At 44.7% G+C, this 15,000-nt stretch overlaps 1 protein-coding gene across 11 annotated transcripts in view; it reads left to right on the top strand.

The window, feature by feature from the left end:
• The window catches only part of tenm3 (teneurin transmembrane protein 3), a 274,702-nt gene that overhangs the window by 173,893 nt on the left and 85,809 nt on the right, over positions 1 to 15,000 (top strand). For all 11 annotated transcript variants that reach the window (XM_041868495.2, XM_045214458.1, XM_045214459.1 and 8 more), the window contains 3 exons: positions 3,118 to 3,312; positions 4,747 to 4,947; positions 10,037 to 10,222. In XM_041868495.2, the coding sequence (XP_041724429.2) occupies positions 3,118 to 3,312; positions 4,747 to 4,947; positions 10,037 to 10,222 (582 nt within the window). The remainder of the gene's footprint in view (positions 1 to 3,117; positions 3,313 to 4,746; positions 4,948 to 10,036; positions 10,223 to 15,000) is intronic.

Consider the following 15,000-nt stretch of genomic DNA (forward strand, 5'->3'; position numbering starts at 1 on the left):
TATATCTTATTAACCTGGTGATACCCTGTATATATCTTATTAACCTGGTGATACCCTGTATATATCTTATTAACCTGGTGATACCCTGTATATATCTTATTAACCTGGTGATACCCTGTATATATCTTATTAACCTGGTGATACCCTGTATATATCTTATTAACCTGGTGACACCCTGTATATATCTTATTAACCTGGTGACACCCTGTATATATCTTATTAACCTGGTGATACCCTGTATATATCTTATTAACCTGGTGACACCCTGTATATATCTCTATTAACCTGGTGATACCCTGTATATATCTTATTAACCTGGTGACACCCTGTATATATCTTATTAACCTGGTGACACCCTGTATATATCTCTATTAACCTGGTGATACCCTGTATATATCTTATTAACCTGGTGACACCCTGTATATATCTTATTAACCTGGTGATACCCTGTATATATCTTATTAACCTGGTGACACCCTGTATATATCTTATTTACATTTTACATTTTAGTCATTTAGCAGACGCTCTTAACCAGAGCGACTTACAGGAGCAATTAGGGTCAAGTGCCTTGCTCAAGGGCACATTAACGTCATTTAGCAGACGCTCTTAGCCAGAGCGACTCACAAATTGGTACGTTCACCCTATAGCCAGTGGGATAACCACTTTACAATTTGGGGGGGTTAGAAGGATTACTTTATCCTATCCCAGGTATTCCTTAAAGAGGTGGGGTTTCAAATGTCTCCGGAAGGTGGTGAGTGACTCCGCTGTCCTGGCGTCGTGAGGGAGCTTGTTCCACCATTGGGGTGCCAGAGCAGCGAACAGTTTTGACTGGGCTGAGGGGGGAGCTATGCTTCCGCAGAGGAAGGGAGCCAGCAGGCCAGAGGTGGATGAACGCAATGCCCTCGTTTGGGTGTAGGGACTGATCAGAGCCTGAAGGTACAGAGGTGCCGTTCCCCTCACTGCTCCATAGGCAAGCACCATGGTCTTGTAGCGGATGCGAGCTTCAACTGGAAGCCAGTGGAGTGTGCGGAGGAGGGGGGTGACGTGAGAGAACTTGGGAAGGTTGAACACCAGACGGGCTGCGGCATTCTGGATGAGTTGTAGGGGTTTAATGGCACAGGCAGGGAGGCCAGCCAACAGCGAGTTGCAGTAGTCCAGACGGGAGATGACAAGTGCCTGGATTAGGACCTGTGCCGCTTCTTGTGTAAGGCAGGGTCGTACTCTCCGAATGTTGTAGAGCATGAACCTGCAGGAGCGGGTCACCGCCTTGATGTTGGCGGAGAACGACAGGGTGTTGTCCAGGGTCACGCCTAGGCTCTTCGCACTCTGGGAGGAGGACACAGCGGAGTTGTCAACCGTGATGGCGAGATCATGGAACGGGCAGTCCTTCCCCGGGAGGAAGAGCAGCTCCGTCTTGCCAGGGTTCAGCTTGAGGTGGTGATCCGTCATCCATACTGATATGTCTGCCAGACATGCAGAGATGCGATTCGCCACCTGGTTATCAGAAGGGGGGAAAGGAGAAGATTAGTTGTGTATCGTCAGCGTAGCAATGATATGAAAGGCCATGTGAGGATATGACAGAGCCAAGTGACTTGGTGTATAGGGAGAAAAGGAGAGGGCCTAGAACTGAGCCCTGGGGGACACCAGTGGTGAGAGCGCGTGGTGCGGAGACAGCTTTCGCCACGCCACTTGGTAGGAGCGACCGGTCAGGTAGGACGCAATCCAGGAGTGAGCCGCGCCGGAGATGCCCAGCTCGGAGAGGGTGGAGAGGAGGATCTGATGGTTCACAGTATCAAAGGCAGCAGACAGGTCTAGAAGGACAAGAGCAGAGGAGAGAGAGTTAGCTTTAGCAGTGCGGAGAGTCTCCGTGACACAGAGAAGAGCAGTCTCAGTTGAATGACCAGTCCTGAAACCTGATTGGTTTGGATCAAGAAGGTCATTCTGAGAGAGATAGCAAGAGAGTTGGCTAAAGACGGCACGCTCAATAGTTTTATTAACCTGGTGATACCCTGTATATATCTTATTAACCTGGTGATACCCTGTATATATCTTATTAACCTGGTGATACCCTGTATATATCTTATTAACCTGGTGATACCCTGTATATATCTTATTAACCTGGTGATACCCTGTATATATCTTATTAACCTGGTGATACCCTGTATATATCTTATTAATCTGGTGATACCCTGTATATATCTTATTAACCTGGTGATACCCTGTATATATCTTATTAACCTGGTGATACCCTGTATATATCTCTATTAACCTGGTGATACCCTGTATATATCTTATTAACCTGGTGATACCCTGTATATATCTCTATTAACCTGGTGATACCCTGTATATATATATCTCTATTAACCTGGTGATACCCTGTATATATCTCTATTAACCTGGTGATGTCACGTTCGTTGAATGACGGGTCAGACCAAGGCGCAGCGTGATATGCGTACATGTTTATTTTAACTGTTAAACACACGACAAAACAACAAAGGAAACGAAACGTGAAGTCCAAGGTAGCACACACAACATACCTTAACCGGAACAAGATCCCACAACTAGACAGTGCCAATAGGCTGCCTAAGTATTGTCCCCAATCAGAGACAACGAGCGACAGCTGCCTCTGATTGGGAACCACACCGGCCAACATAGATCCACACATACTAGAACGACAATATAGACAAAGCACAACAAGGAATATACACACCCTGACTCAACATATAAGCGTCCCCTAAGTCAGGGCGTGACAGGTGATACCCTGTATATATCTCTATTAACCTGGTGACACCCTGTATATATCTCTATTAACCTGGTGACCCCCCGTATATATCTCTATTAACCTGGTGACACCCTGTATATATCTCTATTAACCTGTTGACACCCTGTATATATCTCTATTAACCTGGTGACCCCCCGTATATGCAATATTTTACTTCAACAAAAAAACGTTTATATAAAATATTGCAAAAACTTTGAAATGGAACTTATATCTCATGAGAATATGTTGCTGTGCATGCATGTGTGAATGCGCATACTGTATATGTGTATGCTTGTGTGTGTATTCATGCACATACACGTGTGTGTAGTCACATATCCCTCTGTGTCTCTTTGCAGCTTCGTGCCCCGTGCTGTGCAGTGGGAACGGCCAGTACTCCAGGGGTCGCTGCCTGTGCTTCAGTGGCTGGAAGGGGACAGAGTGTGACGTGCCCAGTAACCAGTGTATAGACATCCACTGTGGGGGACACGGCATCTGTATCATGGGCATCTGTGCCTGCAACACCGGATACAAGGGAGACAACTGTGAAGAAGGTAAGAGATCAATCAATCATCCAACCAATCAATCAATCAACTAAGTTGTATTTGTATCAACAGTTGTCACAAAGTGCTTTAGAGTAAATTAGCCTGTATGCATCTATTGTAGAAATAGGATGAAAGCCCAAAGATGGACAATAGACAATTGTACCATACCTACAGAATATCTTATACACATCAACAGTGATTGGGAGATGGGAGAAAGGAAGGATGCATTTCAGAAGTATTGACTGCTGTCACTCTGTAGCACCGCCAAGCCTAGATAGGCCAGATGAAAAGTATTGGCTGCTGTCACTCTGTAGGGCCGCGATGCATAAACAGGCCACATGATAGGTTCGATCATCTTACCCAGATGTATTAAGCCATTAGCATGAGATCATAGATTCTCATTGTTTTTCCTGCGAAAGGGATCTTTTGATCTGCCCTGTCCTTTTTCCCCTCTCCTCGGTGTGTGTGTGTGTCCGTGTGTGTATGTGTCCGTGTGTGTGTGTGCTTGCGTTAGCGTGCGAGTACGTGTGTGTGTTCAGACACATCCTCTTCCTTCCTTCTCAGCCAGTCAGTCTCTGATTGCTCAGCGTTCACCATCATAATCGCTACCCGCCAGTTAATAGTTCAATATTCCAGAAACAATTGCTACTCTCTACTTCACAGAGCAAATAATTACATTGCTGTCCCCGTTGATGCGTGGCTTGAGATACACACACACACAGACTCACCTCACACACACACGCACATACACATGCACCACACACACACGCGCGCGTGCATACACACACACACACACACACACACACACACACACACACACACACACACACACACACACACACACACACACACACACACACACACACACTGACAGAGAATTGAGAATATTAGATTAGCTAAATTATCCTGGCATGTACCTGCTACGCTAGCCTACAAAACAACCCATCAGAAGGCTAGCACTGTCTGTACATTAGATCCAATTATTGCGCATCCCTATAGGAGAAAATCTAATCTTCGCTGCTCAATAAAATTGATCTCTGCCAACCTCCTTCTACTGTATATCATCTGCACACACACACACACACCACAAACCGATGCTAATGTAATTAGTTTGCAGTGAATGTTATTGTGAGTTCTGTGACCCAGTCAGTAGTCAATTGACTGATTAAGACCCATCATCACCAACACAGCAGAGTGAAGTAACTGCAGCTCAACAAGCATCAGCCCCAGGCAACTTGCTGGGCATCAGCAGACACTCACAAACACAGAAATACTATACACACACACACACCGACACACACAAACACAATTCCACGGTTCCACAGTGAGTGTTTGTGTACTGTATGTTTACATTTGCTCTGTGGAACAATCCAAAGTGACAGCAGTTGGTTGGGAATTGATTGAGCCAAATCAACCTCTCTCTCCTCCCCCTCCTCCCTCCAGTGGACTGCCTGGACCCTGGCTGTTCAGCCCATGGTGTGTGTATCCACGGGGAGTGCCACTGTAGCCCAGGCTGGGGGGGCACCAACTGTGAGATCCTCAAGACCATGTGCCCCGACCAGTGCTCCAGCCACGGCACCTACCAGAGCGAAAGCGGCACCTGCACCTGCGACACCAACTGGACTGGCCCCGACTGCTCCATCGGTACGTTGTTGGTGTGAGCACGTTGTTTGAATGTTGTTAAAGGTTATAAGTTGTTAGCATGCTAGCCTTCACTCAGAAGTACTACATTTTTGGTACGTTGTTAGCACATTAGCATGCTAGCCTCTCATTAACTCAGCAGTATTACATTTGGTACATTGATAGCATATTAGTATGCTAGCCTCTCATTAACTCAGCAGTATTACATTTGGTATGTTGTTAGCACATTAGCATGTTAGCCTCTCATTAACTCAACAGTATTACATTTGGTACGTTGTTAGCACATTAGCATGCTAGCCTCTCATTAACTCAGCAGTATTACATTTGGTATGTTGTTAGCACATTAGCATGATAGCCTCTCATTAACTCAGGAGTACGACATTTGTTAGCTACTACTCATTCACTACGTGGAAATCTAGTAGAGATGTCATTCACATTCACAGAGCTTCTCTCACACAGTTGTGCCATGGCCTTCCCATCTACAGTGAGGGAAAAAAGTATTTGATCCCCTGCTGATTTTGTACGTTTGCCCACTGACAAAGAAATGATCAGTCTATAATTTTAATGGTAGGTTTATTTGAACAGTGAGAGACAGAATAACAACAAAAAAATCCAGAAAAACTCATGTCAAAATTGTTATAAATTGATTTGCATTTTAATGAGCGAAATAAGTATTTGACCCCCTCTCAATCAGAAAGATTTCTGGCTCCCAGGTGTCTTTTATACAGGTAACGAGCTGAGATTAGGAACACACTCTTAAAGGGAGTGCTCCTAATATCAGCTTGTTACCTGTATAAAAGACACCTGTCCACAGAAGCAATCAATCAATCAGATTCCAAACTCTCCACCATGGCCAAGACCAAAGAGCTCTCCAAGGATGTCAGGGACAAGATTGTAGACCTACACAAGGCTGGAATGGGCTACAAGATCATCGCCAAGCAGCTTGGTGAGAAGGTGACAACAGTTGGTGCGATTATTCGCAAATGGAAGAAACACAAAATAAATGTCAATCTCTCTCGGCCTGGGGCTCCATGCAAGATCTCACCTCATGGAGGTGCAATAATCATGAGAACGGTGAGGAATCAGCCCAGAACTACATGGGAGGATCTTGTCAATGATCTCAAGGCAGCTGGGACCATAGTCACCAAGAAAACAATTGGTAACACACTATGCCGTGAAGGACTGAAATCCTGCAACGCCCGCAAGGTCCCCCTGCTCAAGAAAGCACATATACAGGCCCGACTGAAGTTTGCCAATGAACATCTGAATGATTCAGAGGAGAACTGGTTGAAAGTGTTGTAGTCAGATGAGACCAAAATCTAGTTCTTTGGCATCAACTCAACTCGCTGTGTTTGGAGGAGGAGGAATGCTGCCTATGACCCCAAGAACACCATCTCCACCGTCAATCATGGAGGTGGAAACATTACGCTTTGGGGGTGTTTTTCTGCTAAGGGGACAGGACAACTTCACCGCATCAAAGGGACGATGGACGGGGCCATGTACAGTCAAATCTTGGGTGAGAACCTCCTTCCCTCAGCCAGGGCATTGAAAATGGGTCGTGGATGGGTATTCCAGCATGACAATGACCCAAAACACACGGCCAAGGCAACAAAGGAGTGGCTCAAGAAGAAGCACATTAAGGTCCTGGAGTGGCCTAGCCAGTCTCCAGACCTTAATCCCATAGAAAATCTGTGGAGGGAGCTGAAGGTTCGAGTTGCCAAACGTCAGGCTCGAAACCTTAATGACTTGGAGAAGATCTGCAAAGAGGAGTGGGACAAAATTCCTCCTGAGATGCAAACCTGGTGGCCAACTACAAGAAACGTCTGACCTCTGTGATTGCCAACAAGGGTTTTGCCACCAAGTACTAAGTCATGTTTTGCAGAGGGGTCAAATACTTATTTCCCTCATTAAAATGCAAATCAATTTATAACATTTTTGACATGCGTTTTTCTTGATTTTTTTGTTGATATTCTGTCTCTCACTGTTCAAATAAACCTACCATTAAAATTATAGACTGATCATGTCTTTGTCAGTGGGCAAATGTACAAAATCAGCAGGGGATCAAATACTTTTTTCCCTCACTGTATATCCTTTCTCTGTATCTCTCTCTCTCTTTCATTCTTTATCTCTCTCTTTTCACTGCTGCTTTGTTGACTAATGCTATTATGAAGGCCACAGTGTGATTTTTATATTAACTGTGCTCAGAGAGGAGAGAGCACATCGATCTGATCCATTTTTCATTTGAAAGATAGCTGTGTTTAGCAAAGAGTCAGCAAAGAGAAGGAAGGGTGGAGGGAGAGCAAAGGCCGCGGGTTTGTAATTACACTGAGTTTAAATTAAATAAGACTGTACTGCTAATTACTAGAGAACAGAGAGGGAGGGCTGGAGAGAAAGAGAGAGACTGAGCAAAAGAGAGAGAGAATGGAGGGCCATTCCACACCAGAACAGCCCGAAAATATTGATTGTTCTGGCAATTCTCACATATAAACTTCAGTGGCAGGAAGGATGTTTGATATTTCTATCACTTTTTTTGTTTTTTTAAATCATGAGGAAGTCGAAATCTTAGGCCCTTTTTAGACCTATACATGCGTTTTGTAAGACCATATGATCTGTGAACCGTACATGATACAGACAACATATTGGTGTCATTATACTCCTTATAGTGTGGTCTAACATATGGACTATGTCTAGATTCTGATATGTAAAATATACAAAATACCCTTTTTAATCTTGTTCAGGCGTATTGTTTGGAACAATATACTCTACAAGTGCAATAACTTTCCAGAGTGAAAAAAATTATAACAATGTAGAAAGCATGTCAAACATCCTTCCTCCCAATGAAGTTTCTAAGTGAGAATTGCCAGAAAAATCGGAGATAACCTAAATATTTTCTGGCTGTCCTGGCGTGGAATCGCCCAGAAGAGAGTGAAAGAGCGAGACGATTACTTAGACAGATGGAATAAAGGAAAAACAGGAATGAAAGAGAGGAGAAGCGGGTTGTTTAGCAGAAACCTCTATTCTCTTCTGTGTTTGTTATTGTTTTGTCTGAGACGGTTTGGTCTGGACCGCCTGAGACCACAGTGACCTTCAGACAGAGCCTCAGTCTGGTCACCCCTCCAGGCCGCTCTCTCCCTCCCTCCTCCCTGTTTCAGACAGCGCCCGCCACGTCTCACACTCACATACACACACACACCATGCCCCAGCGACACGGCGATGACAGTGACGCACAGCTCCACTTCCTGACACACAACACACTCTGTCGCACGCACGCACTCTCTATCTCTCTCACACACACTCACACACACACACACAGTGGTAATGGCAGCTCGCTACAGGCAGCGTTGGCCCACACTGAGAGAAGCCCCTCCAGGGGGCTTATGGAACTTTAGAGACAGAGAAAGACTGAGCGGTCGGGGGTCTGTTGGTCTTGTGGTCGTACCTGGAATGACTCAGAGATTTACCACTGACTGATGGCTAGTCTAAGAGAACTCCGCTTAATCAATGTCTTCTATCTAGCCACTGACTTCAACCCGGAATTGCTCTCTCTTAGCCACTGTCTGATAGCAACGGTCCTATGGTCGATTATTTGTCACTGCCTCCAAAGAGTCCAAGAAGTGCTAACACTTTAGATGGTGTTACTCCTAAACCTGTGTTATAGCACTGTAGGTGGTCAACATTGTATGATGATTTTGTTCCAGTATTACTACGGTCATCTGTCCTGTTCTGAACTCTGACACAGGTCTCATCCAGCCTTTCTACTGGGTTGTGTGTTTCTACAGGACAGTATTTCAGTAAGAGGTAAATACTGTAGTCAGCCAGGGTGTGTCTATCTGAGTATAGTCTTCACCCTGCCAGACATCTGCTGTCTGCAATCCGGACTGTCTGTCTGTACGTACAGACCTGCCAAGACAGACACAAGACAACAAATTGAGACTGTGGCTCAGTTGGGAGAGCATGGCGCTTGAAACGCCAGGGTTGTGGGTTCGATTCCCCTGGGGGACCAGTACAAAAATGTATGCACTCACTTCTGCTAAATGACTAAAATGTCATGTTGAGTGTCTCTCGCTCTTATATTTTGTGCAAACAACAATTCATTCAAACACCGCTCCCGTCAGTTTATATTTCAAGGTCATATAAATAAAGACGTTCCTGTCTTCTTCATGTAACTGCAACAAAAAGGCTTAGAATGAAGTGTCACTTCCACTCAGAGCTAAAAGTGATTGGTGGAATTTTAACGCACACTTCTGGTTCAAATGGTCTAAACTCTGAAGAACAGAACAGAGACAAAAACAGATTCCCTCTCAACTGACAACATTCCATCAGTCGGTAGTCTGTACCAAACAAGCCCAGATTGTGTGCAGGCGTCCATCTATGGGCCCCACTGCAGCAGGTTTGATTTATCTGTGGTTGATTGGTTTGGTTGTCATTGGGGTTCAGGCACAGTGGGAATCCTTGTGTCTGGCTGGCTGGCTAACGGTGTCTACCAATACTAGTGTCTACCGTTATCTTATTCTTACCCTGTCTGAGGTAAAGTTCAACACGTCTACTCTCATAGCCTGAACTGTCCATACTCTATCATCACACTTCTGCCCACACTAGCCCCCCCCCCACCCACACTCACACACACACACATACACCCCATATCACCAACACCAACACCTCAAACCCACCGCTGGACCATGCACCCCCACCACCATGCCCCACCCAAGCACCTCCAAAACCTCCCAGACTCTTCATGTTACACCATGTCAGCCACGGGGGACAGACTTGTCAGGGTAGCAAGGTGTTATTTGAGAAATACCAGGCTGACAACCATATCCACCCGACCCCCCCACTGCCAGCCCAAAACACAATAGTCGAAGCATTGTGCCAACGGAGACGCTGCCTGGCTACAGTTGAAACAGAGATAGACGAAACCTTATGTCTGTTTTGTTTGTAATTAATGTGTTTCAACAACCACTTCTAGGTCTCAAAGCGGGTGACATCACTTTGCACAATGGACACTACTAGCACAAACAGCTAACTAGCTAGCGATTCCACATCATTACACACTGACACTAACATGTCCTTCTTTGTGTGTGTGTGTGTACAGAGGTGTGTGCGGTGGACTGTGGCTCCCACGGCGTGTGTTTCGGGGGAAGCTGTCGTTGCGAGGAGGGCTGGACGGGTACGGTCTGTGACCAGAAGGCCTGCCACCCCATGTGCACCAAGAACGGAGTCTGCAAGGAGGGCAAGTGTGAGTGCAACCAGGGCTGGACCGGAGAGCACTGCAACATCGGTAGGTCTACTGAAGAATACATACGCCTACAATGGCCATACACATACACATGAATACATCATTTGGGTCGACAATGAAAGACATTGTTACAAAGAAGCACACACATTTCCTCTCACACACACACACAACTCTACTTCTGAAGCTGTCTTTTCATCCATGATTCCCCCAGCTCTCACACCACGGAGGACTCCAACCTGTGTGTCCAAATGGCTTTGAACAGCCAGCTGAAGTAGCATCTGATCCCACTCTCCTCCTCTTTCCTCTCTAACCTCTCCATCCCTCTCTTTACAAGGGCCTGGCTAACTCCCTCCCACTCTTCAGTCTGTTCTTTGTAGTCACTCACGTTACCTGTGTTAAGAAGGCCTGCAGAGTCCCCGTGGGCCACTGCTAACCTTTAACCTCTATCAAAACACTGACATTTACTGTAATTGAGGCAGTGTGGAGAAGATAGACTGTGTGTGTCCAGTTCCAAACTCTCCGTTTTAACAAGAGGGTGTAGAGCAGGGTTGTAAATGCCTGGCGCGTTGCTGTTTGGCTTTTAACAAACACCAAACACTGAAACAGGCCAAAGCCTCCTCTGTACGATCCAGAGATACGAGCCTGAAGAGAGCTGAGAAATCATGTTTGGTTAATTGTTTCCCTCTCAACCACAACATCACTAAACTGCCTTAATTGTTATCAAGCAAATCTTGTTTTGTCCGCTGATTCCCTGATATTACGTCGGTTGCGGAGCAGAATGCACCTTCTCTCCTCACACACACAGAACTCATGTTCGGTTCTGCCTTGATCTCTGCAGCACAAACTCAGTGGGGGTGCGTTCTGAGGCGCCGTGCCGCTTCACTCAATCAGTCAACATTGTGGAGCAGATCTCGTTGACAGAAGGAACGGGCCCCCATTGTGGCTGGTCCATTATTCAACGAATAATCAGATTAATTAGCCCGAGTTAGAGTTTAGCATGGTGTCCCCCACTCAATTAGCGATCGAGTTAGCGTTAAGGCGCCCGCATACTAGGTTTGGTTTGCTCCTAGCAGAACTCGGCAATATTACTGTTTGTCCCTCTTGAGACGCCGTAGCATTTTTTACATTTTAGTAATTTAGCAGACGCACTTATCCAGAGCGAATTACAGTTAGTGAGTGCATACATTTTCATAGCAACAACATACCCAGTAAGACTCTCAAATAGTCAAAAAGTAAGATAAATCAAGAATGTAAGCGGTTTGCAGAGGTCTTAGTCGTGCAATTTTACATCTAACTATGTGCATTATTTCTCAAGTGAAAATATTTGCATGAAAACTAGTCGTCTCGTTGAATGAAAACAAACACTTCATTGAAGAATCTTGTCCATAGTTCCCACTCCTACTAGGAGTAGTACTGTTGACCAATCACCGACGAAGCGGCGTAGACCTCGACTACCAAACTTGCCGCTCAAGCAAAAATATTGTGTGCGCGAACAGCCGGAAAAAAACCTTCCGATCACCAAAATGAACAAAAAGGTCACAACAATTAGTCATAATATATGCGCAAACTGTTTTGACTGGGAAGCATAAGACAGGTTTTAGCATGGTGTCCCCTAGCTAGCGCCTGTGTTTTCAGGTTTCATGGGCAATGACACTCTCTGCACACACACATAAAAACACGAGCGCATACACACACACACACACTGACTCACTCTACTCATCATCATGGAGTTCATTTATTCTGTGTTAATAATGTGTGTCTGATTAGCTTTGGCTAGCCCTAGGGAGGAAGCACCGAACGCTGCCTAATTCCCCTGAAAAGACCACCTTTTGGCTCATTATTAGTCTTCAGACACTTTTTCTTAAAAAATAAAAATACAAAGGCAGGATGTTCCTTGAAGTCATCCACAAGGAGCCCTAGTCAGATACTGAAACCCTGACATCCTGCAGGGGTTGGCTGGGACGTGAGTCAGTTAGGAAGAGTGTTGGGCTCTGGCCGAAATGGCACCCTATTCCCTACATAGTGCACTACTTTTGGGAATAGTGAGCCATTGCATATGCACTCATGGTATCACTCTGCACGTAACGAACAGTATCCTTAGAAGTTCCACCTTTCTGTCCTTGAGATGTTCTCTCCTGTTTCAGAGTAGCGTGTCAGAGGAAGAAGTTAGCAGGAGAATGACTTCCATCAAGGGGGAAGGGACATAAACTAGATAGAACAGCAGAGCATTCTATATTTTGAACATTCTATAATGTTTAGTGTGGGACAGATCCCACTGCTGCCACCAATTGTTAATCACCCAGCTAAGACTTCTGTGTGTTTGTTTGACCCCGCTCTGACCCCGGACAGTCTCACCGCATTGCCTCGTACACAATCACAGTACAACCCCCCCAAACCAAATACAAAATGTTCTTATCCAATCGCCTATTCAAACACTCAAATAAAAAATGTATAATGTTATTTTCTCAATGGAAGAATGGATCTGAGTCAACACTGATTTGAATTACTATACCCCAACGCTGTCTAGATAGAACAGTTTGACAGTCTATTATATGCAGTGGAACGACAGTATAACAACATGAAGAGGCAGTGACGTTTACCTATTCCTTCATTCCTTTTCTGCTACAGACATCCCCCCTTCCCCCATAGCAAATGCTGAACGAGAGAGGAGAAGAACACAGTAGTTATAATGTTGTCTTCTCTCCTCCGAGACATGCGATCGTGAATAATGATGAGTGAGAAAGTTACAGAAGGTCAAAGATCATACCCCCAAGACATGCTAACCTCCCGTGTTATTGGTAACAGTGAGAGGTTAGCATGTCTTGGGGGCAGTGGCGGCTCCTGAAAAAATTCTCAGGGGGGGCAATTTTTCTGATGATTTAGGTGACCTACACACATTTTAAAAAAGATATGTCCAGCAACAACATGAAGACAGGGGCAGCATATAAGTCAATACCAGAAGCATTTATTGACTGATCTCAAAAGTGTTGGCTTACCAGGGTTGGTGGAGCCCTCAGTTTCATCTTTGCCTCGCAAAGCTAACTCAAACACTCCGCAAAACTTCACACACTGGATTAGCCGGCTGAGGATGTGGCGGTTCTTGCTAATGTCGTAGTAAATATATTTGTTATAGTGAATATGGAATATGATATGTTGAGTAAAATGTTGTGCTAAGATCTATTTAGGTCAGGAGCTGGTTATAAGTTATGTTCCTATCCAATAACAATGGACAAAAGGGTCCTATCTTGTCAGCCTTGTCAGTTTCAGTTCTCCAGTAAACTTGTGATTATCAACACTAACCTCATCGTTGTGGCGGCGGACAGCTAGCCTGTATCCCTCATCCAGTTGAGTGGGAATGTTCACTCTCCCCAAAGCAGACAATCTCAAACAGCTATCCATGTGGGTCTTTGACAGGTCATGTTTCTTAATCTTTCCTGAAAGATGGTGCATGTCCGTTACACACCAGTCGCTGTCCAAGCGGTGCTGTCTGCCGTGCCGCCTTCAGGGTGAAAGAGTAAGCAGGGGGTAGCAGAAGACTGCATTAGCTACATCGCAGCCTGCTAGCCAGGTTTTTCGTTCGTACCAATTTTTGGAAAATCCTCGGGTGTAGGACTTCCCCCCTTTAGTAGAAACCTGTTGAATTATTAAATTTGGTCTGGGAGGTCCTAATTGTTTCGTTGCCAATTTATCTTCATTTGTTCGCCGACAAAAAGGAACTTCTTTCAAAGACACAATCGAGTTGCACTGAAGCCTAGCCATTTTGATAGTAGTAGTGAATTGATTGACGCTGCTACCCGTAGTTCATGGTTATGTTACGTATGACGAAAGCGCGTAAGTGCAAGCCCTCAGAAACCCATAGAGATTGTATTGAAAGCTCTGATATTTGAAAAAAATAGATTTTACATGGGAGTCTATGACAGACTTCTGGGCGATTTTCAACCTGACTGAAATCGCCCCAAAAGGGGAGGGGGGCATTTGAAGCACGACTTTAGCCTGATTGGACATTTAGTGGCACTGTGGCAGATCAGACGTCTAGATTACAACACTGATAACTACTGTTGCCGTGATATAATTGATTAGAAAAAAAATCCCTTCCTTTTCCCGTTTGGCAGTGCGTCGCCCATATCGCCCTATTGAACACACCGCCCCTGCTTGGGGGTATGATCTTTGTACCTTCTGTAACTTTCTCACTCATCATTATTCACGATTGCATGTCTCATGGTATAATCCACATGAATGTAGAAGTGTTTAGAAACATATTCTATTCTTATTTACAATAAAAGTGACTCCAAAATGACACAATACATTAATTACCATTAATTTATATTGGGCACAAAATAATCTGAAACACAACCTAAACGAACTGCAAATGTATCCAACAAGTTTGTAGAGTCATAAGCTTGATGTAGTCATTGCGTGCTTGGGGTGTCAATAATTTGGACCCCTACCTTTTTGAGAAAAAAATATTACTTGTATTAGGATAAAATAATACAATCTCCCAATTTTTTTGGCATAGAATATAGCTCACTATTTGATTGATTTATTTATAGTGATTATTGCCCGTCTTTATCAAGGGTGTCAATAATTTCAGACCCCACTCTATCTCTCTCTCTCTCTGTCATTGTCTGACACAAGATGGCTTGATGCATCTCCATTTTGAGTGGCTTTAAGGAAGTAGTCCACTGCTCATTTCTACTCTGCGTATTGCTTTTCCATACAAAAGACAGTGATGATAGGTTGAGTAAATAGTCACTGTGTTGTGTGTGTGATTGGTAGTGGTAAAATAGTGTCCTTGGTTTTACTCTAATGTTCCCGCTTGC

The sequence above is a fragment of the Coregonus clupeaformis genome, unplaced genomic scaffold (genome assembly GCF_020615455.1).
Source record: "Coregonus clupeaformis isolate EN_2021a unplaced genomic scaffold, ASM2061545v1 scaf0260, whole genome shotgun sequence".
Taxonomy (NCBI): Eukaryota; Metazoa; Chordata; class Actinopteri; order Salmoniformes; family Salmonidae; genus Coregonus; species Coregonus clupeaformis.